The following is a 27246-nucleotide window of genomic DNA, read 5'->3' as shown; positions in this document are numbered from 1 at the left end:
TATAATTCGTAAGCAAGTATTATAATCTTTTTAAATCTTGTCATGTGTTACATGAAAAAATATATTACACGATATTTACAAAATGATCGTTCGAGGTAAATGTCAGAATAATCACGTCAATAGCGATGAGAGAGACGAGTTTCGGACTCTTAGAGGAATCTTATACGCGGCTTGTCGGAGAAACTTCAAGCCGCCGTCCGAGGCGAGGGCCTCCCGATCCCCCGCTACGTCCCTGCGCGCCTCGCAGCCTCGTCCCACGGTGGCGCGCTTGATCCGCGTAGTCCCCCACGGCAAGTGTTTCCCCGAGCATGGCGGACGGTGCTCGTTCGAATTTCCACGGGACGCAATGAACGTGCGCCGATCTCGTCGCGGTGATGCCGTGTGGAAGAATTGAGGGCGTCTGGTGATCGTGCGGCGCCGGCCTACGGAGGGTGCCCGGGGCGTCGTCGTGATCGGCGCGGCAGCGCGCGCGTGTCGCCGACGTGTCGCCGCCGTGCGGTGGCAACCGCGCGGAGTCGGGCTTTTGCCGCCGTCGTCGTCGTCGTCGCCGTCGTCGCCGCCGCCGTCGTCGTCGTCGCCGTCGCCGTCGCCGCCGTCGTCGCCGAACGAGCGAGCGTGCGAGCGAGCGCGAGCGAGCCGACCGTGGCGGGGCCCCCCCCATGATCGTCGTGTAAATGGCTGACCGGAGTCGGAGAATGAGGCCCGCACGTAGCAGCGCGTGATTCCACGAGAGGCCGAGACGCTGAGGTACGGATCCGGGCCGCGCCGGCCCGGACGCCGAGTTTATTTACGATCCGGAGAGACGCGCGCGCTCGCGACTCGGCAACGTCGCCGTCGTGTGTTGTCGGGGCGAGCACCGCCCCCCGGGTACCGATCGTCTCCCGGGGGTTGTTGGTCTCTCTTTCTCTCGCTCCATCTTTCTTTTTATTCTCCCTCTCTCCTCCCCCCCGCCTGTCTCTCTCTTTCTCTTTCTCCTCGTTCTTTATCCTCGTCTCTCTCTCTGTCCCGCGCCATCCTCGTCGATTGATCGTTGCCGAACGCTCGACGCCCGCGTCGAGCGGAGCGTGGTTCTCTTGTCCTCTCTCAGGACTCGCCGAGGATCCTCCCGATGGATCCGCGATGCATCCGTGAACGTTGCATCGCGCGATCCTCTCGGAGCAGCGTCGTCGTCGTCGTCGTCGCCGCCGCGCTCTCTCTTGGAACGGCGAGAGTGAGTGTGTCGAGCTGCTTTTTTCCTTCTTTTTTTCTCCTTCAATTTTTTTTAGCTTTCATTTCAACGAGACGCCCCCGATCATATGGTCGTCGCGATCGTTCCCCCGGAATCTAACCCTCGCGCGATTCGTCCGAATCCGTGTTGTCGGCCGTGGCAGGTGGTGAGAGATCGGCGATTTACCTGGCGTTTTTTTTAGAACGTACAGGAAAGGGAAGGCAGGGATAGAGAAGAGAAGCGTGTGCGCCTCGTTAGAATCGGACGCTTCCCCGAGCGTCGATGCTGATGTTTCGAGTTGTAACGTTGCCGTTAGTTCTTCTCTCTCCATCTCCCTCTCTCTTTTCCTCCAGGTAGCCGAATCGGTTTTTGTGATTTGTGATAAGTTATTCGCGATATTTATGTATGATTTTAATTTCAAGTAATGTATAAGATTGTTAAGTCAAATGCGGGACGCGAGAATAAATCTAGTTTTGTAAATTTTCAGGAATAATTATTTGTCCATGTGCTGTCCGTTATATTTGCATTACGAAAAGTTCAATCCAAAACATGAATTCGAGATCGAATTATTTACAGAACGCGTGTTTAAATAACCTATTAATCTTGCTGTTAGTTTATTGATAATCCATAGATATTGAGTTGAATTTGATTTCACTTCAACAGATGTATGCCTAGGAATTTTATCACGTTTTCTTTCATCATGAATAGGAGTGTATTTTCATTGTTGTATTTGTTTAGAAACAGGGTAGAAAATGTCAGAACCTGAGGAAAGTCTGGCAGCGCCGGATAGCACCACGAGGGAACAGCGGATTGGCTTCTCCCATGGAGATGATGTTCTTCAACATAAAGATGGCAAATTTTACCTTGGTACAGTTGTCGAGGTATGTAAATAAATCTATATTGATTCTTTGTTACTAGAGAGTAAAAGTGATACGACGGCGCAATCATACTCTTTTTATATAGGTGGACTTGGCAAGGGAGAGATGTCTTGTCAATTTTATGGACAACACATCTTCCTGGTCCTCGTTTAAAGAGCTGACAAAGCTGGCTATGCCAGACTCGGATGTTATGTGTGTTCTTTGCAAAAAATTCCACCCTAAGACTAATAATGACATTATTGTCTGCGACAAATGTGGCCGTGGCTATCACCAAATGTGTCATCAGGTATGTTGTGCATCTAGTTATATATTTGAGATTATAGAAACATTTTGATTGGACTGAAATTGAAGAGAAATATAATAGAGATGTGAAATAATTTAATAAGAAAAAAACATTCACTTTTGTAGCCTCAAATACCAAAACAGGAGCCAGGTACAGATACTCACTGGATGTGTAAGAGATGCACAGATAGTCAGCCGCGTACGCGTGAACTTTGCGAGCCAAAAACTTCTATGGTTAAAGCAAGTATTAGAAAAGTTTGCAGCGGTAGGGACCAACCTCAACCACCACCAGACGACATGACAAAATTGCCGTATGACGTAAGATTCAAATATAAAATATAAAATATGCATTATTTATTTGGCAAATATTTTCTCTGATTGCGTAGTATAATTTATAAAAGGAAGAGATAACAGATATTTTTACTATTGTTGCAGCCTGACATGTTAAGCTGGGATGCACATCACAGAGTAAACGCCGAACAAATTTATTGTTATTGTGGACTTAATGGTGAATGGTATGCGCAAATGTTACAATGTGCTCGTTGTAAACAATGGTTTCATGAAAAGTGCATCAGATGCTTAACTCATCCCTTGTATAGTGGTGATAGGTGAGTGCAAATACACATCAGTGCAAATAAACATCAGGGTATTTAATCATATTCAGTTACATATCAACTACATGTGATCCTGCATTTTTACATGATTAAATCACTAATGATTGCAGATTTTATGTATTTGTTTGTTCAATGTGCAATCATGGGAAAGAATTTGTTCGGCGTTTGGAAATGAAGTGGGTAGATCTGGTGCACCTGATGTTGTACAATCTGACTGTTTATAACGCTAAAAAGTATTACGACTTGGACACTGTTATTATACCTTACGTAAACGACAACTGGTATACGTTACAACTTCCACCACGGGTAAGAGTCTTGTATTTTATTGGACTACAATCTATGAAACCAAAATATTTTAATATATACGACGTTTTAATATTTAATGTAATATTTATTGTACATTTTTAGATTAGAGATGTTAGTATTGAAATACGCAGAGAATCGATATTGTCGATATTGACAAACAACAGAACCAGATTCAAGTGCGGTAGAGAAATAAAGAAGCGCACTACAATATGGGGCCTCCGTGTCAGACTGCCACCACCCTGTCCAGTCGTCAATCTTCCAGCATCCGGCGAAATAGATGATTCTGTATTACGTAGGTGTTGGTTGGGTGTTAACAAAAGACTGCAATATCTTCCTCCACAAATAGGGTTAGTATAATATTATTCAAAAATATATAGCAATTTACAGTATATGCAATATGCAAAATTTAATTATTTCAGCCCTGTGAGTTTGCCAGAAAGTACAAAACAATTAATCGCATTGAGGCAAAGCGTGGCCGAGAATGTAGAAATTCCTGTGAATCCTTCAGATCTAGTAATGCGAGGCACAATTTATCAAAATTCGGAAGCGGAACAAAGCTCGTGTCCGAGTCCAAGCCCACCCAGTCAATCGACGCAATCGTTAAGAGAAAGGTATTTCATTTTTTATGCATATATTCATAATATTTATAAAATCACTTTCTCAGCAATGATAGAAATTTAAGAATTTCTATTTTTTGTGTCTTTACATAAATACAAGTAATGTTATTTCAATATAATGGATTTCTATTAGAAAACTCTGTCTATTCTTGTAGGTATAGCGGCGGCGGTTTTGTAAAAAAATCATTCCCATTTCCAAAGTTGAGTTTACAGAGAAGACGTCGTCTAATGGCATTAGGTAGTTCACGGGAAAGAATGTTACGTAAACATAAAAAAAGGGAGAAAGTATGCGGAGATGGTACCATGGGAAAATCGCAAGGAGTTCGAGAAGCAAGATACAGAAAAGCGAGAAAATTATTGAAAAATGCCATTGCTAAGGTATAAATAAGATTGTTATCTTATATCATTTCGCATTCATATATAAATCATAAGAAAAGCAATATGATAGTCGTTCGCGATTAATCTTCCAATTATTTATCGTTATTGGCAAAGATTAATTAACCGGCTGTTACATCGTTGTTTATTACGCGGAATACGTCGTTGCATTCTATTTATAATGCTAGAGCTATTAATAGTGTTATTCATCTTTTTCTTTTATTTAACACAGAGCAAATCACGAAGTTCAGAAGCATCCGATTTACCACCAACACCTCCGACTTCTGTTTCTGGACCACCGACACCACCAGCCGCAACGTCAGGCATGTCCGAGTTGTCTGTACCTAGCTCCGTGGATCTGATGCATCCTCTGCCACCTTCGACGCCGGCGGATACGAGCGGAGACGAGACCAGTTCAAGAGGGACTCTCGATTCGTTTATTCCACCACCTAAAGATTTTGAGGGAAAAAATAATCCGTTCAGTGATTTGGTGGGTACGCCCTGTAGCCTTAATCAAGGAAATTCGAGTACGCCGTTACCTTATAACCAGTGTCCCATCACCTTGCCTCTACCGCTGACACCTGTCATCTCGCAACCGCCAGTGGTACGTCCAGCTAAGAGGCAACTATCTGAAAAGGATATTATCGTCGATAGAAACGGACAAGTGAAGCGTAGAAGGCAACATCGACGAGGACGACCGCCCCAGCAGCAGTTACAGCAACAATTTCAACATACCGCCAGCAAAACGGCGGCTATTCTGCCGGCTCGTAATAACGAAGTTAAAAGTGAATTTGCCAGGAATTTAAGAAGTTCATATAATGGTGCCTCGAGCAGTGCGAGTAGTCAAATTGGGAATTGTGTGGATTATGCCTTAAATGGTAGGAGGTTGAGACAGCGGCAGAGTAATGATAAATTACCTCCTCCCGATTCGCAACCGCAAAGAAAGAGCAGCATGCCTTCATCTCCAAAGTGTTCGCCTGTGAAGCAAAGTGCGCCTGACATATCTCTGGATGATCTGAAATCATCGGTGAATATTTACTTCGGTGCAGCTAATAGAATAGCTGCTGGTGAAAAGTTTGTCATCAAAGCGAAGAGGATAGGGCCAAACGGTCAGACACAGTACCTCATCGAATGGGAGGGACTCAATACTTAACGGTAAATAATAATCCGCTTACTACGAATATATTGCATTGGTATACAAATTTTAAGTTGACATCAAGTGTGTAAGATGGCGATCAGCTGCCGGTAATCTTGTAATCAATTCCCGGTGTTTTACAGCAAAATGATTGTGATGAATTGTTTTGCGTCACATGCACTGCCACTTGTTACGTACATTTCATAAAAATGTATGTATTTATCGGCGTAGAATATATGAATGTTCTTGTAAATGTATGTCGCGTGTTTCATTGAATTATCTAAATCTTTTTATTACAACTGACAGATTTTACTGCTAGATGCATCTATTTTTATGCATTTTATCTATTTTTATCTATTCATCTATTTTTAGCTATAAAAAAAGCATACGTTCCATACTGATTATAGGTGCACATATACCTCATCATTCGCACATCTATTTTAACAAAACGAGTACTATTTTTTAATGAAATAAGTGGGCGAAATAATGCTCGTTTTAAAGATATTTACAAGAACAATCAAATGTATTGCTTATCAATTGTAAATAGTGTAGCATAGTAGACTTGCGGGGAGGGATCGATGGCGTAAATCGCGCGAAAATCAAGTTGCGTGTGCTTTACGTCCATTTAAAAGATTGGCCAATCGTCCCTGGATATATCAGGGATAAGACCATGAGTTATGACACAAGAAAAAGTGAAATGTAACAGACAGTTGTTCCTCTCACTTGAACTAACGTACTAGCGAGAATATTAGTGGCTAGTGGTAAAAGAGTAAAACAAAGCAGACGTATACTGTGCAAAGGTTATTTTTCAATACACTTGTGTAGAGATAGTCTCTGTGGCTTCTGTAACTTCATTGTCTTGGATTACATTTTACTTTCTAAATAGATGACAATACGACGCAAATCAAAAGTTTTCAAAAAATACATTTAATCTACCGTGATTGTTGTATACGATTATTCGGTTTACGTATGCAAAAAATAACATTGAATAACGCATTAAAAAAAGCAAAATAGAATTGTGCCAATCACCACTAATTTTTTCGTACCGATTCTCAGAAATAATGTACTTGAGACGATGAAGATGCAGATTTAGCATTGCTCACTATTATACAAGACTAAAGAAGAAAAAACGGCACACTTTTTTCGTATCATTTAAAATTAATTACGAACGACGCACTCGGTGAATATGTAAGTAAATTGGCCAAGTTATCTGTGCAAGGCTAATGCCGTAAATTTCGACTACTCAAACTGTGTTAATAGGTACACAATTACTGTGAGCTCGTTATATCGTGTAGTCATGCACTGTAAGAAATTAATCTTTGTGCATTAAATCATTAGATGCTAAATTGCAAGTGTACATAAATAGGTTTATATATCTAAACGATCGTGTAGCACACACAGTTTAGACACGATAATCACAGTAAAATGTAACGGTGTCACAAATTCTCTTACGATAATTTTTGATACAGATTATTTTATACAACTCTGGATAGTCCTGCTGGGATTATTATATAAGAAGCATTTTTGTACCTCAGACTATGCACAGAATCTATGGTCATGACTTACTAATCAGAAACTATCTATGAAGCAACTCTCTAAGCGATATAATGTAGACATTGCGGTTGTATAGCCATTATTAGAATTTCAAATCAAAAGAGCTTATTAGAAGATTTAACTAAGCATTTGATTCCCGTCTATATATGATAAATTTATTATCGAGATCCGCTCTCATGATCGAATTTCATTTGATATTTTGCAAATACGTATGTTATTTGGCACATTAACGGGAAACTAGCGTGATATGGACTCTTGTTTATCTTTTATACAAAGAATCTGTCCGATATAAAGTTTTATTCGCGAGCGGATTTTTATACATGATCGTAATTATATTTTAAATATGCATTTCTACGTTTTAATACAATTAGATAATTCTCATCGAACTTTTTAAATTTACTGGATAGATATAATTATTCTGGAATAAATATTTCTCTCACACATGCGTGTTTCCCGACATCTTAGTGACAAGTCGACATAAATAACTCGCGTGCTTGAATCAACATTTTAAAATACAAGTATATACATTTTCCTTTCTAATATTTATTGAAAAATTTTAAACGCAATGCAGTGGTACTTTTGCATTTTCTTTTGCGGTTTCTTGGAAGAGGCTTAAATCCGAGGCCACTGTGGTATGAAAAGAGAGATTTTTTACGCACGAAGCCTTTTGATATAGTTATAAGATTTTAAACAAGCATAAAAAAAAACTGAAAATCTTCCTTTCGCCAATTTCTTAGGCAAATAATTTTTGTAAAACTTATACAATAGCAAAAGAGTCAATTTTCGGCTACGACGAATCACGTTTCATGTAAAAGTTCTTGCATCGTTCGTAACATATATTACTTATTGATATTAATTTTAGACACTCCTATTTAGGAACTCCTATTTTACGCAAGTCGTATATTCTTTACACAGCCGAAGCGATTTTAGGAACGTCTTTTTCGATTCATACCACAGCACATTCTATAGAGTGATATGTAGGTAATATGGGGGTGAAGACAAAAAAGAAATGGACACTGCCAAACGTCTAAGTTATATTTAATAAATGTCGTCGAACAACGTTGCGCGTTACGATATAATTAAAACACATTTTCATTCGCGTTTACATGTATCGTCGCTCATATTATTCCATAGACGAATGCGAGTAAATGGCTCGAGCGCGGGATTTGGCGGGGACACGTTGTTCGATGAAGTTTCAACGAACCATGCATGTATGCGCGTTTGATAAGTCTTACGAAAGTATGAAATAATGTAATATGAATCTGCGTTTTCCGCGTTTGAGATGTAAGAGATGCCGTGGGAGAGACATAAGGATCAAATATTTTGTTTATCAAATTGTGGAAAGTTGGGAAAACGTATATTTAATATTATTAATTTTTTTTTATCGCATGATTCTTTCTCCTAATTTTATGACGATATTGTAGAGGATGACACTGCAACGTTCAAGACACGAGAAAAAAAGTGCAAGACGTTATGCAAAGACATGATCTGTATTCAATACTCTATTTGTAATAAATTGCAGTGAACCTACGCTGCTGCATTTTATGACCATGGCCTGGTATTGGCTAATACACGTTTCTCGTACACCTATCAATGAAAGTGATTATATCTCTACGTTCCACTGATATGGGTATGAAGCGATAAAGTGACAATCTGACAAAGTATGATGACCAAATGCTAAACTTCATTAGCAGAAGAAAAATAACTCGCGTTTAGCTCTTATGGCCTGTTTAAATTTAAGAAAAATAACTTAATTATTAATACTCTCATTGATGTTGCCAATTAATATTAGTATTACATTATAGTTAATATCTATTAATACTTTTTCTTGTTTTGTGCCGCAGATTCACTCCCTGCAATATTGTTGTGTGCGATTATTTTACATTCGAGATAAAAAAAAACTTGCTTTTAAGGCCGATCTACAGTCATATTGAAATATGACGTCAAGAGTGAAAAATCGTGCAACTTGTTTTCTTGTATCAAGAGTCAAAGCTTCGTAACTATATCATACGTCTTGATAATATAGGTTGATAAAATCGAAGGCTTCGGAATTTTCAATAAATTAGTAGATAATTTTAAATTCTGATAAATTATTCATCTCTTGATACGAATTCTTGACGAAATTAAAATACACACGCGGACTTAATTATAATATAATTATGCATTCATTAGTACAGATTAAACAAAAAAGAGACTATACGGTGATATTTTATCAATATGTGTTACATAGTCACAATGTAACTGGGTTAAGAAATCAGGAATTCCAATATACGCGACAATTACTTCAATTTTGCATCTATGATTATAATTAAAAGTACACGAGTCTTAAATTCTCCCACGTCATCTCCCTTTATTTATGGTTTATAATGTCGAAGCGATGTGTGAGGCACAGTTCCGTCGACGATCCCGTTTATTTCCTCGTATCGTATGCTTAAGTAGAATAAAGGAAGTAACATCCGGCGAACGATGCGCGTTGCGCTAAAAAATGATGCGTTTCAAAGGCGATCAATCATGTTGCGACAACGAGCACCTTCGCGATATCGCAGTATTTTGTACGAGAGTCCACATATGATTTCTACGAGTCCAAGGATGACGATCTTTTACGTCATCGAGACTCACTCGTTCGGGTCTCCATCGTCGGGACGAAATTATTGTAACGCCGCCAGGATAAAACGGTGCGCAAATTTTAATCGCCTGCGAATAAAAAGAGAGAGAATGAGAGATGTCTAGGTAATTATCGCAACATAAAGTTCACATTCGACTATGCGTGTCGGATTTAGAGGAAACGCGTGCGCGGCGAGAGAGATCGTAAGAAGAAGAGAGAGAAGACGAAAGTTAATACTGCCAGTATCATGTGTATATATATACATATACATATTCTCGACTCCCCCGCATCCTCCTCTCGCCCACCCCTTTTTTAACATATAGATACCCTACAAATACATCTCCAGAGTAACGCGTAGAGTTATATACCGTTTGTATGATGCGATTACAGAGTGTGCGAGCTCGAATGGAGGCTCGGCATCTCGCTTCCAGAGCGGATCGTCCGCCGGTTCTCGCGAGCGAGACGCGCTCAGTGTTCTTCTGTATGAGATTTTAACGAAACGTAGAAATTCCGATCTCTTGACATATGTATACACACGCAAAAGGTACACACACAGTGTGTTCTCCGCTGCGGCGTCGATTGCCAAGAGACCTGTAGTCGCGAGCGTTTTAGGAGAATTGCTCTTCGATTCATTATATTATATTATGACACAAGAGAGATGTTTATGTGATAATCAACCCCTCTGATTTGGTCCTCTAATATAAGGAGGCGGAGGTCTTGCGCTAAAGTGAAAATTTTCGAGATGCTCCTCTCGCGAGAGAAGACGCTTTAGTCAATACACGAAATTAACAAACTGTTATTTGTAAATTTTTAGAATATTCGCTCGTTGTTGATATAAAATATTTTCTGCGATCAATCGGGGGTTATTTAACAAGACCAGGTTTTTCCAAGCGAGTCGACCGTGTTCGAAATTAATTTCGATTACAATTATGAGATGTGTATTTTACTAAGTCGAAAAGAGAGAGGAAAACGAATTGGATTTAAGTTATCGAAAATGTGCGACGCAAAGATTGTTACTTTATGGAATGACACGAGTGCCGAGTCAATATTATACGCATGAATCGATTGGTAGTTGGTTCTTGATTTCCACCGATATCTTGTATGATTCGAGTGCTGGTTGCCCGAATATTGTCGTCATTCGTTTACTTATTAAACAAGACCGCTCATTTGCCGCGAGATGAAAAGTATTGTATTTACGAAATTTACTTCCGTCTGTCTCGAGAGGATTACGTTTTGGAAAAGAGAATACTGCTTGTAACTGCGAGGAGAAAGATAAAAATTATTAGTAAGTAGCGTACAACACGTTACAAGTTTTCGTACCAGCAACGTGTTCGTAATGAATTTTATCCTAAGTATATAAATATACTTTCGACAATATTCTATAATAATGTAAGAGTCATTTTCGTGTGTGGAGGTGTTCATAATTTTTGCGTACGACGCGTTACGATTATAATTGACAACGTCTTCGTGCTAACGCGCAATGTTGGTGAGGTCTCCCTTCACACGTATTATTTGACAACCCATCGCTCGCGATCGAAATTTTTGTAGGAATTATCCTTAGTAACGATTAAGACTCGACACGCGATTGCAGCTAGTAGTAGACTTGACGAGAGAGCCGTGATGGGCGAGATGGATCGCCGAGCCGAGATCGATTCTGTAATCCTCGTGCGCGGAGAGGGATGACTGTAACAAGCGCGAAAATGTAGGCAAGAGTGTTGTGTGCGTGCGTTGTGCGAGTGCGTTTAATATGTTTCATGCGTGCCCGTGGGTATGTGTATATTTGTGTACGCGAACAATAATTAAGCGAGATTAATAATTTGTCATCACAGAGGCGAGAGAGAGAAGGAAAGAGTGGGAAACAGATGAGCAACGTCTGTCCCCCTGATCCTCGGAATTTGATTAGATGAAAAACTTCGCCGGAATATTATATTCGCGCAATTTCGTTGTTTTATTTTTTTTTTCTCCATCCAATTTTGCGTCAGACGAAGACGCTCTCTCTCCGAGATCGCGCGCGAAAGGATAATCGTTTCGCCAAAATTGATGTGTGATAGAAAACTCCACTTATATATATGTATGTCTCCGAATACAGATCTCTGAATTTTTACGTTTCTCTGCGTACATTTCCATTTTTAACGTTAATTCACAAATAATAGACTCTGTATATAATACACCGCCTACGCTTGTACGAATATTTGCGTTCGTCGCTCTTGCCGATACCCTTTCGATTCTTCCCTCCCAGTCCTTCGAGGAATAGATGCCAACCGACATATCATATCGCTACTTCCGAATCGCATTGTACATACTATTTCATACATCTCTGCGAAGAGGGATCTCCTCCAAATTAAACTGCCAGCCTGTTTGAAGAGTCATTTTCATACGGGAGTCACCGCGCTGCTATTGTTATATCGCGCGAATCGTGGAACCAAATGAAATGAATTTTTTTCAGTGAGTATAAAAGGTACACTTATGTGTCAAGTTTGAAAGTGATCCTTTTCGTTCCTCGTGGTAAAACATGCGTTGCCATCTGTCTTGTATAATTATCTCGATACGCGAGCGTTGCGACAAGGAGGTTGAAGGAAACGGAAAGGGAACGGCCGGAGCGTTTTTATGTTCGTAATATATGTATATATGCGTATATGTATACACAATGTTCCAGATCATCGCCACTCGTTTATTCTTTTAAATAACTCAGGACCAATTTTAATTCTCCTCTAAAAATTTTTGCGGACGCGATTTTTTAGCTTTCAATTTATATATAATTTATATATAATTATATATATACTATTTTTATATAATTAATATGTACAATATTTACATATATAATTTATATATCTACATATATAAATTACATATATAATTTATAAAGTACATATATAATTTATATATCTCAATTATCTCTCTAAAAATCCAATTTAGCTACAGGGTAGAATTAAATCCAAGTAACAATGTGTCCAAATGAGAGATAAAAGATATCAAACTTGCAACGAAATCTAATCTTGATCTCTATCAGTTGTTTATTCAAAATTAATGAAAAAAAAATTCGTAAGACGACGATGATCTTGGGACATACATATATATGCATATATGTATGTATATATATAAGTAATTTTACTTAATATTATTATCTTTTTTACAACGATACAATCCCCTATCTTTTCTTTCGAGTTCTCATCGATAGCTGTTCGTCGGTGCTGCATTTAAAGCCACGGAGCCCGCATGTCGTTTCGATAACGTTGTCACGCGACACGACGGCGCTTGTCTGTCGGAGAATCATTCGTTCATTGTTGTTTTACTCGATGCTTGCGTAAAGAGACTGAATCCATATAAATTTCTTCGCATTTTTTTTCTTCATCCTTTTTTTTTTACTTCATTCGTTTTCGTCGACTCGAGTGATCGCGCATGCGGAGATTCACGTACAAAAAGAAAAATTGAAAAAAAAGTAAAAAAGAAAAAAGTTAAGAAAGCGAGAAAAAAGAATGGTTGTCGATCTCTCGATGACCGATGACGTCGGAATCACTGCTGTAAAGAGAGAATAATAAATGATACGTGTAGACTTAATGAAGTGGGCAATATATTTCGCTGTCCCGAAAAAATCCCGTCTCTTATAAATAATATTGAGGCAAATCCCGAGAATATGAAAATTATTAATAGACGATTTTTTTTTTTTTTTTTTTATATGAAATGCGGAAGTTGAACGACCCATTTTCTATTGTTTACGATGTAATGCGAGCGGAAGATGTGAAATATGCAATTTATCTTTGTATAACATGTGACATTTAGACAAAAATTAATCGAGTCCGCCAGAAAAATTTACATTTCTAGCATATTCATTTCTTTGAGATTTACATTATGTGTTAGAAGTTATATTAATTATTCATGAGAGTGAGTCAGGTCAGGAAGAGACTCGAAGATTAGTGACGCATGAAGTATTACTGGTCCCCGGATGTATTAGGTCATGTGTATACACGTACAATGTTCTGATGTAGCCAAAATGGTTCTTAAACCTTTTTCTATGGTAAAAGTGCTTTTTTGCCACGGAAATAATCATGACAAAATTAATTAATTTATTCCAAGGTAACTAATATGATAGTCTATATAAATAATTATTATGTCAATTGTTATTTTATTATTTCAACTAGTTTCATCAAATTAGGATCTACATATATGGCATTGTGAGCTGGGATGTGTGGTAAGTTTACGATGAAGAAAAATAAATATTCAACAAAAAAATATCTGATCAACCAATGCAAATTTTTTTCAATCTTGATTATATATATTTTTATCAAATATATACAATAACCGCACAGGAAACAATGTAACAATTAGAGAAGAATGTAACAAGAAGAAGAAGACTTTTATATAACTAAAAGTTGATAAGTAATCTTAATAATATTTCCAACATTTTAAGTATGATATAGATATTGATAATAATTTCATAACTTATAATTTTAATCACATATGCATACTAAATATTTTAAATACGTAATGAAGAAATGAGATAAGCACATAACTTCAATCTGACTGATATTGACATGTTACTTATCATTAGAATACTTTTTTATTTACGGCGTACCTTGAATAAAAAAATACGATTATTTTACATTATACATTACACATTAAAAAATTGAATGCAAAAAAGACAAACGGAATAAAATTTTCAAACAAACAATTTTCTGACGCATCAATTCACAAAAACTTTCGTAAAAAATAAATGTTATTAATTAAATTCACATAGTAATACACAATATATCTTACAGTATATAATTTACAATAGTGAGCACAAATAATATCGTTATATCGCATGTATAGTTTACACTGTACAAACTGATAGAAAACTTTACAAAATAGCTAAATGTATCTACTAGGATGTAACAGACTTGTTAAACCATTCAACCCTTAAGGGTTACTATAAATAATTTTATATGTATATATATTTATTTTAACAATGCGTCTTCATTATGAAGATAGCAAAAAGAATTTTTTTGTGAGCACATATCTTAAAATTATTATTCATTGCTCGTTTTAAATAGATATCGATTGTCAATTTAGTACAGTCCTAAATATCTTAATAGATACATTTATATTAATACATATTGACAATCTAGTTATTTATACTATCATAACTAATTTATTTCAAGTTAGAGTCTAGAACAAATTTTTTATTTTAAATTATACCTTAAGAAGAAGAAGATTTGATTTTGTTGCCAATATCACCGCTATATAAATATATATATAATTATTGTTTATGTCAGGGTGTCATTACCGATGCTAGAGAAGGGAATATCTCAGCTTGCAACGGCCCATAATCAACTTCTTCGCCGTCTACGGTTAAGTGTCCATTTGTTCCTTCTATAGGTTCTATCCGGAATGCTTTCACTGGTATCATATCAACGCCAGGACAAGTCACGTGAGTTCCGCTACTCAGACCTAGTAAAAACTGGTGATCGAACACAGATGGTAAACATTATATGGTTTTCTTCTCTGTTCTTTTACGTTTTCGTACTGTTTTTGAATACAATTACTTACTTGCACCAAATTAGACCGTGTAATGCCGGCTTTTACTATCAAAAGCCAAATAACTCCGTCTGCCAACCTAGCACGTGGTGCAAAAAAATAATCCTGTCCTAAATGAGTTTGATAGGCCGCGTGTACCATTATAAATTCCCCTGAAATTTTTGAAACATGAAATTCCATTTAATCAAATCTATTATAATCCTATATTCTTAACATGTACGTGTTGATCATTCATGAATCATAATACAAATAACATAATAATTTTATAAATTTGTGTTTTTTAACGCGTCGTAGAAGAATGCATCGTATCAACTGACAATGAGATGTGTGTGCCACGTTATATGAAAAATATTTTTTCAATTATGATCCATTGCATTCGGCATCTTATTGAGGTTACATGTGACTACGAATTTAACTGGAGTTAAAGGGTTAATAAGTGATGCATTAGCGCGGCAACCTTTGCACCATTATTATATGACAATTACAACAATATACGTTATTGAACTCATCCATCTTTCGCGCGCAAAGTTTATAAATTACAAATATTAAAATTAAAATGTTTTTTTCTTCAGCTAGATGTATATCTTTCAAATGTTTTGATAAATATCAAGTTAAATATATGTTTAAAGGAAATTTATTTAAAATTTTAGAGAGAGAAAGACTGCAAAATGATTGATTGATATTTTTTAATTTAAATCCGCATGTACTTTTTGCAAAATCAATATGATACATTTGCATTTATATTCACGCTGATATAATAATTCAAGTAATTATCTCAAAAAAAATGTCATGTATATCAATTATATATCAATCTATAAATAAAATATATCCTGTTACCTTGCATCGTTGTCCAGGAATCCGAGAGTTGCGATGTTAATGCTGGAAGCGTAGACGGCGGCCCATACATAATTTGGTTCTTGGAAATGTTTTCTGTATCTAATATCACACGAGCTTTATCATTTAGTACAAATAAATCTTAGAAATTGGACAGATATGCTGGTTCGATTAATAACATACCAATCTCCGCGCTATCATTCTCGCCGATGCTGTGATAACTCGAATTAGCCGAGCCTGTGCTGAAATAGGTCGACTTTGCCGATATTGCGGAATAAAAGCTGCCTAATCTGTTCCTTCTATCGATTTGTGTCTCGAGAGCCAAATTCTCAGTTATTACATCGTTATCACCGTTTAACTCATTGGATGATTCACCGAAGGCATCGTAGAAACTCTTTGATTCTGGTGTGGTACAGTATCTTCATACACACAAATACATACATATATACATATATATCTTATATATGTCGGAAGTAAATTTACTAAGAGGTGAATGACATAGATAATATGTATATATCATTTTTTTGTTATATCTAATGCAATATTTGTGTAAAGTCGTTAGCGATATTTTTAGAATCAAACAGAGAGAGAAGAGAGAGAGAGAAAATGTGTCAAATAAAAAATCATTGAAATGAATATCCGAAATAATTAAAACACGCGACACATTATGTTATTATACATACTATGAAACTATTAATTGTACTTATTATAATGAACGAAAGAATATTAAAAATCATTGCATTGTGCTTAAGTACGTAAGATTGTAATGAAAAAAAAAATGAAAACGCGCGTGCGAAATCTTTGATAAATATTGATTCAATTTTTACATTTTCCTAAATATGAAACATGCAAAGTTTCAATAGTTCGATGATGGAATTTCCGTGTATTAGATGTATTCCTCGATATCATCTTTTAAACATCCGATACATGCCACATCATTCATAAAAAGATCGCGTTATGTTGACATATGCATCATCGGTGACATCACAAACATTAGCATAACTATTATTACATTATGATAAAAAGCCATTATTAAATATTGCATACGTCTATTACCTGTCCAATTCGTCGCCGTAACTTCTCGAATGTGATAATATATTCTCCGTAGGATAGTCCTTGCAGTATATCTTGCCATTTTCCAACGGAGGAACCTTGTTGCAAGGTAAATATGATACCTTGCCTTTATACGTTCTTAGTCCTATTAGGCGCGCTACGCTCCATACGGTGAATCTTTGTCCTCCGATGGCGCGCAACCGTTCGCTCTCGATGTCAATATCGGCCAGCAGGCCCCAGCCGACCGACAGAAACGAAAAAAGGATCTGATTTCTGGTTTCTACACGCACGAGGTCCATGGGCGTTTTTTTACATTTGACCGCCGATAACGCGCTGATAAGCAGCGGATTACGATCGTAAGGTTCTCTGAAACATCATAATTTTATCTTTGATGTGAAAGGAATTTATCGATATCAATACGAGTAAAAATAAGGACGGAAGTTAAGAAAGAAAGTAAGTAGGTATGATTAGCATAATATTATTGTACGAGACAACATAATTCAACTAAATATATATACAAGAAAAGGAATAATAATTTCCTGCAGTTTTTTGATGCCAAATATAATTTACATCATCAAATTGTTTCATCATTTCACAATTTTGAGAAATTTGTGATTAAAGTAAAAAAATTTATTATTTTATTTATTTATTAAAATTTGGAATTTATTTATACTATTTTAATGTGTTTTTTTGGTTTTAATTTTTTAATTACTTTAATGTTATTTTAAATATATTTAATTTTAATTTATCAAAAAATAGTAACACGATAGAATAATTTATAAAAATTTAATGTCACACACATATATCAAATATTCAAAAAACTACGCAGAAATTACAAGAATTTACCCTCTTTTATCAAGTTCAAAGAAAAGTAATTTTTCTTTATTAAACTTTGTAATTATCCGTATTTTTGCAATCTTTCATCGCAAACCTTTCTCAAGGTTTTATCAATATAATAATTATAATAGTTATGTGATTATTACTTTAACTACAAATTTCTCAAAAAATTGTAACGTGATAGGATAGTTTGCGAACAAAAATAAGCGTCATATTAAATATTCCGAAAAGTACAAAAACTTATTCTCTTTTGTTCATGTTCAAGGAAAAACATTTTCGTGTTAAACTATGTAATTATCCGTCTTTACAATTTTTTATCACAAAACTTCAAGGTTTTTTTACCGATATTACGCGATATAGTCGTAGAACGACATCCGATAGTGAAAAAATTCTTTACAACCGTGTGTCGCATAATGCAACTCCAAGAATAATCCAACTGGAAACATTTATTCCTTTGCGTGTCATTTTATAATAAAAAAACGACGAGATGCAAGACGCTATGAGACTCGAGAAGAAGTGGGAGTAGACTAGTGGACTTACTCCCTAGCATAAGCGATGGACTTCGCTAACCCATTGCCGGAACCGCACGGTATCACTCCGAGCGGCAACTCGCGCAAAGCCTTCTCCCAATCGGGCCTCTGGAAGAGTCCGTTCACCACTTCGAAGACAATCCCGTCGCCGCCGACCATCAGCAAGCCGCACCACTGATAAATGTCCCTCGTGCGTACAAACTCGCGGGCGTAATTGGGACACTTGGTGATGTGAATCTCGTAAGGTCTCTCCGCCTCCGACAGGATCGGATGGATCCTCTTCTGGAAAGTTTCCCTGCCCCTGCCGGGTCCTGACTTCGGATTCAACAAGACCAACAGTTTCCGATTCTCCCCCGGACATGCTGAAACATTAATAAGAACATAACGAGAATAACTCGCGATAACTCGAGATAAACTCGCAAAGTTATTAATGTTTATTTTGACGAGATGGTCGAACCTCAATAAATTATGAATGACACACATTTGTGGTTTTAATTAGTCAATATAAAGAATCGCGCGTGATTACTTTTTATTTTTTGAAGTATCTTGAGACAAATATATCCGCTTTTCGCTGGACATGCGACTTTCGACACACGCTTAATCTAAAGATGCATGAAACAAATAATAATTTAATCACGATTGCATAATTCGGAGCAGACATTTTTCATTTCAAAGCATAAACGTTTATCACATGTCTGGGCGACAAGCGATATGTAACGAAAAAAGACTAATCTAAAAAAAATATGAATCAATCTCGTATTCAAGACTCTGACATCCCCTCGCAATTATGAGTTATGACGTCAAAGCGAGAAGTCGTATGCGAATTTTTTTCCGAAATAAATAAGTTTCTTTTACATCTCATTACTCATGTTCGATAATGTAATAAGTAAAATATTGAAAAATCCTTCTTTTGTTATCCCACATGCATGTTAGGTATAACTCATCTTCATACGTCAAAAATAGACAAACTGACCAAAATTTATGAATTTTTTCACGAGTCGAAAAAAGAATCTTCGGTATATTTTACCAATCTATATTAATAAACGCGAATGATAATGAAAAAATGATATGAAAAAATATACTTATCTTGACGTTATTTCGAAAAAAATACAAATTTACACAATTTCTCTGACATCATTTGTAATATAAGCCTTAACGATGTATTAAACATTGCACACAGCACCACATAAAATTTAATGTACATTTATTTGGTTATCGCATGTATTTAATAATATATTTTTATAAATAATGTACATGCACGCACACATAACGCATACGCATAAAAAAATACGTATAAAAGATATTAAAAATACTAATGTCTACATATGTGCAATCGTCAATTAATATTGCATGAGTTTGCAGTTTATTTTATCTGTTTTACAACTTGGAAATAAAATAAGTAAAAATAAAGTAGAAAATATTGAAATTTGAGAAAATCCTTTAGAAACACGTTTTATTTATTAAAATAATAAATAATAGAAACTCTCTCAATAATAGAAACTGTTTCTTTATTTTGTATGTGCTTTTTTTATTCAATATATGTTTATGTATTTATTCTATCTTTAATATTTATATTTATATTTTCATTTATATATTTAATGTATTTTATTATATATTTTATATTTAACTTAAGAATTATTATTATTATTATATTTAACTTAAGAATTACAAGAAGAATCCATTTTCCAACGAGAAAATATATTTTACAATTATATAATTCGCGCAAACATCCGAGATTCTTATTTCCGAAGGTCATCTGCATTAACTCATCGATATCGAAATCGGAGGATGTATTCTCAGATGTAACAATATTGATTTCACGTACGTACATTTTAAACAGCCTGGGTAAACAGTAGTTCTTAGCTTACGAAATAAAGACTTGTTCGGTCTTATTGTATTTTTATTGAAAGATTTGCATTAAAGTGCGCAGCTTTACACATAATATAATTCCTAATTACAAACGCAACCTTAACGCTTGCATAACTCGAGTTTGTCGTACGATGTCATGCATTAAGACGTTTTTATTAGGGTATAAAAACATAAAGCAAATGTTAATAAGCTATAAAATAGACCACAAAGTTAAAACAAATGTATTACCGAGTATTAATTCTCTCTTCTTTTATTATTAATTTTCTGTCCAACTCATTTCTTTTATTTCGTAATAAAAAATAAGTGTATAAGTTAATATTAGTAATCTGAAACATTGAATGATTGGCACTGAGTGAATTGCTCAATGATTATCAATCTGATAATGCAGACGATGCATCCAATATTTTTTCTAATCTTATCAGGAAATTTACGCTATTATATCGAAAACTATTACGTTGATAACAACAAATAACAAAGTTTCCACAAGATTTCTACGAAATAAAAAGTGTTTCGTTCAAAAAGTTTAAACAAACATTTAACAAGCAGTTTAATACAAGCATTCCCTCATTCTAATTTGTCTAATTTAAATGATGAATGATTTAATAACAAAATTACATAATAATTTAATTACATGTTAATTTGACGTTAATTTTTTCGATAAGATTAAATGACACTTGAAATTGAACAGAGAAAATCATGTGTTTGTGTGCGTATTTTATTTGATTTTGTTTTAACAGGAATTTGCAAACAGACGAGTTATACGACGAAAAGAACTCAACTATCGTTAACATATCTTTCTTAAGCCACCGTATAATTTGTTGAGCATGTTCAACTTGGTATGATATTTTTGCGGAGCGCGTTTGTCTAATGAGCCTTTCTACTTTCAAACACCTGGGACTACTTAAATCGGTACAAGTTACATTGTTGCATGAGAAATCCATTACGGGAATTTATCGCATTCTGAAAAAACGTAACAAAGCGTACACAGAGCTAAGACAAAGAAATCCTTTGTTTTTGAAAATCTTCAGTGCTAAATCGCTTGAAGCAATAATTTCACGTTGTTAATCTATTCAATCTCTGTGTTGGCTTTTTACCGGAAAAAAAATGCTTACGTAAATACGAATTGCGACTCATGCTCAGCTCAGGCTCGTTGCAATTATTTCCGCTTTCGTGTCACTCAATAATGCGGATACAAACTAATATTTCGCGTTTGATTGTACCGACGACAATGCATAATTAAGATGAATAAAGCACCAATTAAACGCACAATAAAAGCATCAATCAAGAACGAAGCAAAGCGCAATATGAATTTAATTTAACGAAAAATTTGTTTCCCAAAACAAAATAAAATTATCGTTTTTAGAGAGAGAGAGAAAGAACTCCTGCTGCTATTACCTACACAGAAAAAAAATAAGGGTCAAATCAAAACTTATATACTTAAATTAACGCGTTCATTGTTTCGTATATACGCAACAATCTATAATCTTCTTAGAAGAATTTAATAATTTTAAATTTCAACAATATTATTTCAATCTTATTTCAATATTGTAATTGTCATCTCAAGAATATATAATTATTTAATTCTACTTTAAGAAAATTATAATCTTTGATTTAAAAATGTTATTTTCTATTTAACATTGTTTCCTTCCCCCTCAAGATAATTAAATCTTAAATCATAAGAATATATTTTTCTTGACTGAACTATATGAAATGGCTTCATTCAAGCAAGCAATTATATTTTTCTTTAATTAATCTCATTTCAAGATTTCCATGTTAAAACTAAAGATATTTTCAAAATAAGAATCCTTTTTTTCTATGTATCTAGAAGATGATCTATCAATACGTAAGTGTTTGCAAAATATATAATCGCGGTTTGCGCGGTTTCTGATATGGTTAATGATAAACACGTGGATCTAATGTATGCAAAACCAATTTCCACAACCGCATTATGCAATGTGTTTTGTTCTCGTTTCTCTAATTATTCCAAAGTTTACTTTTAACGATTGCAATGCGCCTATTACGGCTAAAGCAATGCATATCAAGCGGCAATCCCCGAGATAAACATCTACCTGATTGATGAGTTTTCCTGCATTCCGCGAACGGACAAATTGACCATTGAGTTTTAATGGTCGTATTATGTACTCAAAGCTTATTAGAAAGACACCGGACTTTGCGACCGATTGTCGTAGAACAAGTGTTATTCCCGCAACGGACGTGTATTGTCGTTTCAACTCGCGACGTTATTGAATTCTCGATTCTTGCACGTGCGAGAGATGATGGAGCAACGGGGGGGATAAAAGTGACGGGGAGAGATTCAATCGCATGCCGTGCGCCAGAAAGTGCGACGACTCGAAACGAACGTTGAAATTCTACAATGCCACGAATAAAATGAAAAGAGAGGGAATTATAAAGCCGGAAATCATTGCGTTGTGCAAAAATCGTTTCGTAATCGAAACGAAACATACTTTGCACAACGCACGTATATTATCAACGATACACGATAATGTTATTGTAACAAGCTCACGAACGATCCTCAAAACGACTCGACTGTAAAATTCAAAGTCACTTTAGTTACGACTTATGTAAACGGTATTGTTGCACGAAACTAACGTACACGTATGATCGCTGTAGAAATCAACTAGATATTGCAATCGCGAATAAAGCCAAGGCATATCCAACAAGCCGCTCGAATAAAATAAGATGCACTTTGCGTTATCGCAGATCAATTATTAATTATTAATTATTAATTATTATTACTGATAATTATAACGCAGTGGGGATGTTTTGATCCTTATAATTAAATTCACTTACGCTCTCCTTCTTATGTATAATTAAGATATAATTATATAAATAATAAAATAATCATTTTGTAGCACACAAGTGTTATAAATCAAAATAAAATTGAAGCTAAAAATGACGTAAAATTACCTAAATGAATCTTGTTAGTCGTTGATTCAATTCGGCAAAATTCCAACTTTCGATATTAATTAATCTTGCGGCCGAGACTAACCAAAATCAATATTTAACTCAATCAATATAATAACTCATATTTTGCAAACAATATGAGTTATTATTGTTTTCAAGACCTCAATATCTCTCTACGGAGTTTCTGAACAAGTAAAATATATTATTCGCGTGTGTAGACTGGACAGTTTTTATTCATAATATGAAAAATGAGTAAAATCAATCATCACACACGTGTCATATTAAGTAAATTATGAAATTACATAAGAAGTAGGGAAGATGGAAGAGATTTACGGAAATTCTAGTCATTTGAATATATTTAATTCCTAAAAACGTTGTAGTCCCACGATAAAATCTCCATTTGCATACAAAAGAATGCGCGCGTGAAAAAAGTATAAATAATCATACTCGATAATTATCATGCATCACACCAGTCTTATGAAGCAAGATTAAAGCTCCAAGGAAGGTCAAATTTTATCTCCAATATATTTTTGTGAAAAAGAGAAAGAAAGAAATTTCTCGATATTATTCTGTTTTGTTTAGAATAAGAGAAAACGTAAATTGTTCGACATTTCAGTATCCAATAATTAGAATATTGTATTTTTATCCGTTTTTATTTTTTGATAGCTGTGTCGCGAAAATTATTAATCTATAACATAATTTTTAATTGCAAGTTTGAAGAAGAATATTATTAATTTTCTAAATTTCTTTTAAGAAATTCGTACAACAAATGTTCAGTTTATATTTTTAATATACACATATGAGTTATCGTTTTCCCGATTATAAAATGTGGAAATCAATGAAGAGCCTGCGTTTAGAAATATTTCATTGCGAGAAATGTATAAGTGAGGATTATAATTTCATTGCGAGAAATGTATAAGTGAGCATTATAATTTTTCAATATTTGCACAGTATAACGCGAGAGAAATAATATACCTGGTAATCCATTATTTTCCGACATGGCAAATACAGAAAAAAAATATCAATAATATTCCCCGAGATGTAAAAGCATCAAACAAGATTTTGCACGCTTTTGTAATACATTAATGTTCTCTCTCTTGATAATTTTAATTTGATATACTAATAATAAATAATAAATAATATTAAATAAATAATAATAAATAAATAATAAATAATAAATAATATTAATTTTAATATAATAATAATTAAATAATTTTAATTTAATATACTAGAATAAATTATAAACAAAATTCGCGATAATACGGATATAGTAATAATATGATTATTCTATATATGGAAAAAAAGTTATTCGCAATGATTTGTAAGATTAGAATGTTTCACGGGTGAACAGTTGATAAGAAGATTAGCGGGCATTACTCAATATACACTAATGAAATAATACTCTCTATTTATATACATACAACATTAGCTAATTGTGCTATTAATATATTATTTTGACCTCGCAAACGAGCTTGCTCATCCAACAGATTCGAAAGACAGTCCGCACGTGTTTACATTTCTGAGACCTTTACCCACGAATATTGTTTTTATACATCGGGAAATAGACATCTTGAAGAAGTCGACTACGAAGAAATTGGCAACCGAAGAACACAACAGAGAGATATCGATTGGGAAAACATAACATTTCGTGGCTATCCTTTTACTAATTGTAAATAATGAAAAGCAACATAGGACTCGATCGTTAATCGCGATTTGATGAAAAAAAAGACTCACCCCCTATCAGCGTCTCCAGATTCCCGTGGCTGGGACTCATCAGGTTCTTGGGCACCGGCACGTTGGCGACCAGACACTTGATCGCCAGCCGCCACCTGCTCGCCTCGCGAAGATTGTCCTCGTACTTGTCGAAGCTGCGGAAGCGCAGGGTGATGGTCATCCGTTCGCGTCTCATCGCGCCCTTCATGCGCGTCTTCTTGAGCGTGTAGGCGTATATGTACAGGTAGGCCGAGGTGTCGTGCTCGTCGTACTGCGACTGATGAATCTCGGCGGACTCGACGAGCTTGAGCTGGGACCTGGACGCGCCCGGTCGGCAGGCGCAGCTTCCGGCGTTCCTGCGCTTCGAGCGCATGCATCTGCAGCCGATTATGTCGCCCAGGGCGATAGTCTCCGTCTTGGCGGTGCCGTTGTGCTCCTTGTGCAGGCTCAGGCCCTTCTCCGTAAGCCGCACCTTGTAGTACGTGTTCCTCCTAGACGTCACGTAGAAGATCTCCTCGAGGACGGCGCTCGAGTTCCCCGAAACATTGTCGTCCATCGTTCGCCGGTGATGCTTGCTCTCGACCATTTGACAGGACTAGAAGGGCCGGGAGGAACGAGGAAGGAGACGGAGGAGGGCTCTCTACGATCTATATACGCACCAGTTTCTCTCTCTCTCTCTCTCTTTCTCTGTCTCTCGTGTTATCGGTCCGCCGTTATTTTGGTCGGACGCGGGATTTCGGCGCTCTTATAATCCTCTCTTCCCGCCAATCTCCCCGTGTGTGTAGCGTGCTCGATCAGGCGACGGGGAACTCCGAGGAAAATGAGGTTCACGATAACCCCTCGAGACAAACGACGGCGCGTGTACCTCGTCGCGTCCTCTCGGTCTCGCTCGACAATATTAGCGATAAGCGAGTGTTTTGGCGGCCCGGCGTCCAGTATCGATTCCTCGAAGGTAGCACGTGTCGGAGCGAGCGAGCGAGCGAACCGGACGCGAGTTGCTTCTCCGACGATTATCATCGGCCTAACGGAGACGATCGAACCGCTCCTTCTCACTGTGCAACTTGGGAAGCCGTGGTCACGAAAGAAGAGAAGAAAAAAAATACACAGACGTGCGTTATCGACGATCTCGCGCGAACAATGTGTTGGCGTGTATTCGCTCTGGAAGATCTCGGAGATCCCGGTCGTCCTCTCTCTCTCTCTCTCGAGGCAGTCCGGCTCGCAGCTGATCGAGCGACGCAACGAGGTGACCGACGTCCCCACACTCGACTCGCGACGCCAAATCGAGAGAGGATGTACGGACGCGCGAAGCGGGGCGACGCGGACGCCAAGACCGAGAGACCGGGTCTCTCGGTGCCGTTGCAGGCCCGTATTTATCGGAGCTGCTAACCCTGCGAGCCAGCAGCAGCGTCGTCTCTCCCACCATCGAGTTACCCTCTCCACATGGTGCTACGTACGTACATACGATACATACGTTCAACACCATCTCGCGCTGCCATTCTCCCTTCTCCACCTGCCCCTTTCCCTCTTTCCACCCCTCCTCCCCCTCGTAGACGGCTATTATATTGGCTGAGAGCTTTAAGACCGAATCACACTGGCCTAACGCAGCTTATTATGCCCCTGATATTCCGACACAGAAGAAATATAGGCTTGATGGCTGCTTCTCCATTTTTTCGGCTGAATGCATTGCCATTATTTGCGTTATCGATTGTATCTTGGAAAAGGACATCAAAAGGTCCTTGATATTTACTGATTCCCGCAGCGTAGTGGAGACTGTGTCCAACGGTTTCTTGGACAGAGATCTTTCATATCTTATATTAATATTGAAAAACAAGCTAAGATCAGCTTTTCTACAGTCTTGACATCGCTTTTGTTTGGATCCCTTCCCATGTGGGTATTCTCGGTAATGAGACGGCGGACTTCCTGGCGGGGGAGGCTGCTCAAAATGGAGAAATGATCGACTATCTCCCTCCCTATACTGACTTTTACTCGATTGCACGGGAAAAACACCATACTACGGTCGAGAAATATTTGCTTGCCCAATCAGAGATTCGAGGCGCGCAGTATTTCGACCTCTACCCGACTTTCACGAGGCGACCCTGGTTTGACTTAATGGATGGACTTAATCTTAGTCGTATTGAAATAACAACTGTTTGTAGAATCCGATCTAACCATTATAACTTAAATTACAGCCTCCACAGGTGTGGTCTTATCGGACGTCCTGACTGTCCCTGTGGCTCATCCCGACAAGACATTCAACATATCCTGTGGTCCTGTCCATTACTAAGGAATCACCGGACGCAACTGACGTGCTCGCTTAGGAAAGCCCTGGGCACCCCCCCTCCTTACAGTATTTTTGAACTTTTAAAAAATCCTTCAGTTAAAATCATAAATCCTATTT

At 36.7% G+C, this 27246-nt stretch overlaps 2 protein-coding genes across 2 annotated transcripts; one reads left to right on the top strand and one right to left on the bottom strand.

Annotated features, from left to right (window-relative positions):
• The first annotated feature begins 290 nt into the window (after positions 1-290).
• Pcl (polycomb protein Pcl) lies at positions 291-13131 on the top strand. The gene is made up of 10 exons (XM_083098829.1): positions 291-747; positions 1946-2088; positions 2171-2371; positions 2494-2685; positions 2803-2975; positions 3092-3287; positions 3390-3634; positions 3707-3898; positions 4060-4282; positions 4512-13131. The coding sequence occupies exons 2-10, from the start codon at positions 1960-1962 to the stop codon at positions 5430-5432; spliced, it is 2472 nt and encodes an 823-aa protein (XP_082954955.1). The 5' UTR covers positions 291-747; positions 1946-1959; the 3' UTR covers positions 5433-13131.
• A 674-nt stretch (positions 13132-13805) lies between these two features.
• Sk2 (Sphingosine kinase 2) lies at positions 13806-26221 on the bottom strand. Its single transcript, XM_083098830.1, has 7 exons — positions 24870-26221; positions 18352-18703; positions 16978-17340; positions 16105-16340; positions 15925-16023; positions 15100-15239; positions 13806-15010 (listed from the first exon to the last, which is right to left on the bottom strand). The coding sequence occupies exons 1-7, from the start codon at positions 25432-25434 to the stop codon at positions 14822-14824; spliced, it is 1944 nt and encodes a 647-aa protein (XP_082954956.1). The 5' UTR covers positions 25435-26221; the 3' UTR covers positions 13806-14821.
• Between the last annotated feature and the right edge of the window lie 1025 nt (positions 26222-27246).

Source organism: Camponotus vicinus, unplaced genomic scaffold, assembly GCF_025532165.1.
Source record: "Camponotus vicinus isolate PSW18456_S1 unplaced genomic scaffold, iyCamVici1.0 SCAF_4, whole genome shotgun sequence".
NCBI lineage: Eukaryota > Metazoa > Arthropoda > Insecta > Hymenoptera > Formicidae > Camponotus > Camponotus vicinus.
The sequence above is the reverse complement of the archived record's forward strand: the minus strand, read 5'-3'. Positions and strand labels throughout refer to the sequence as shown.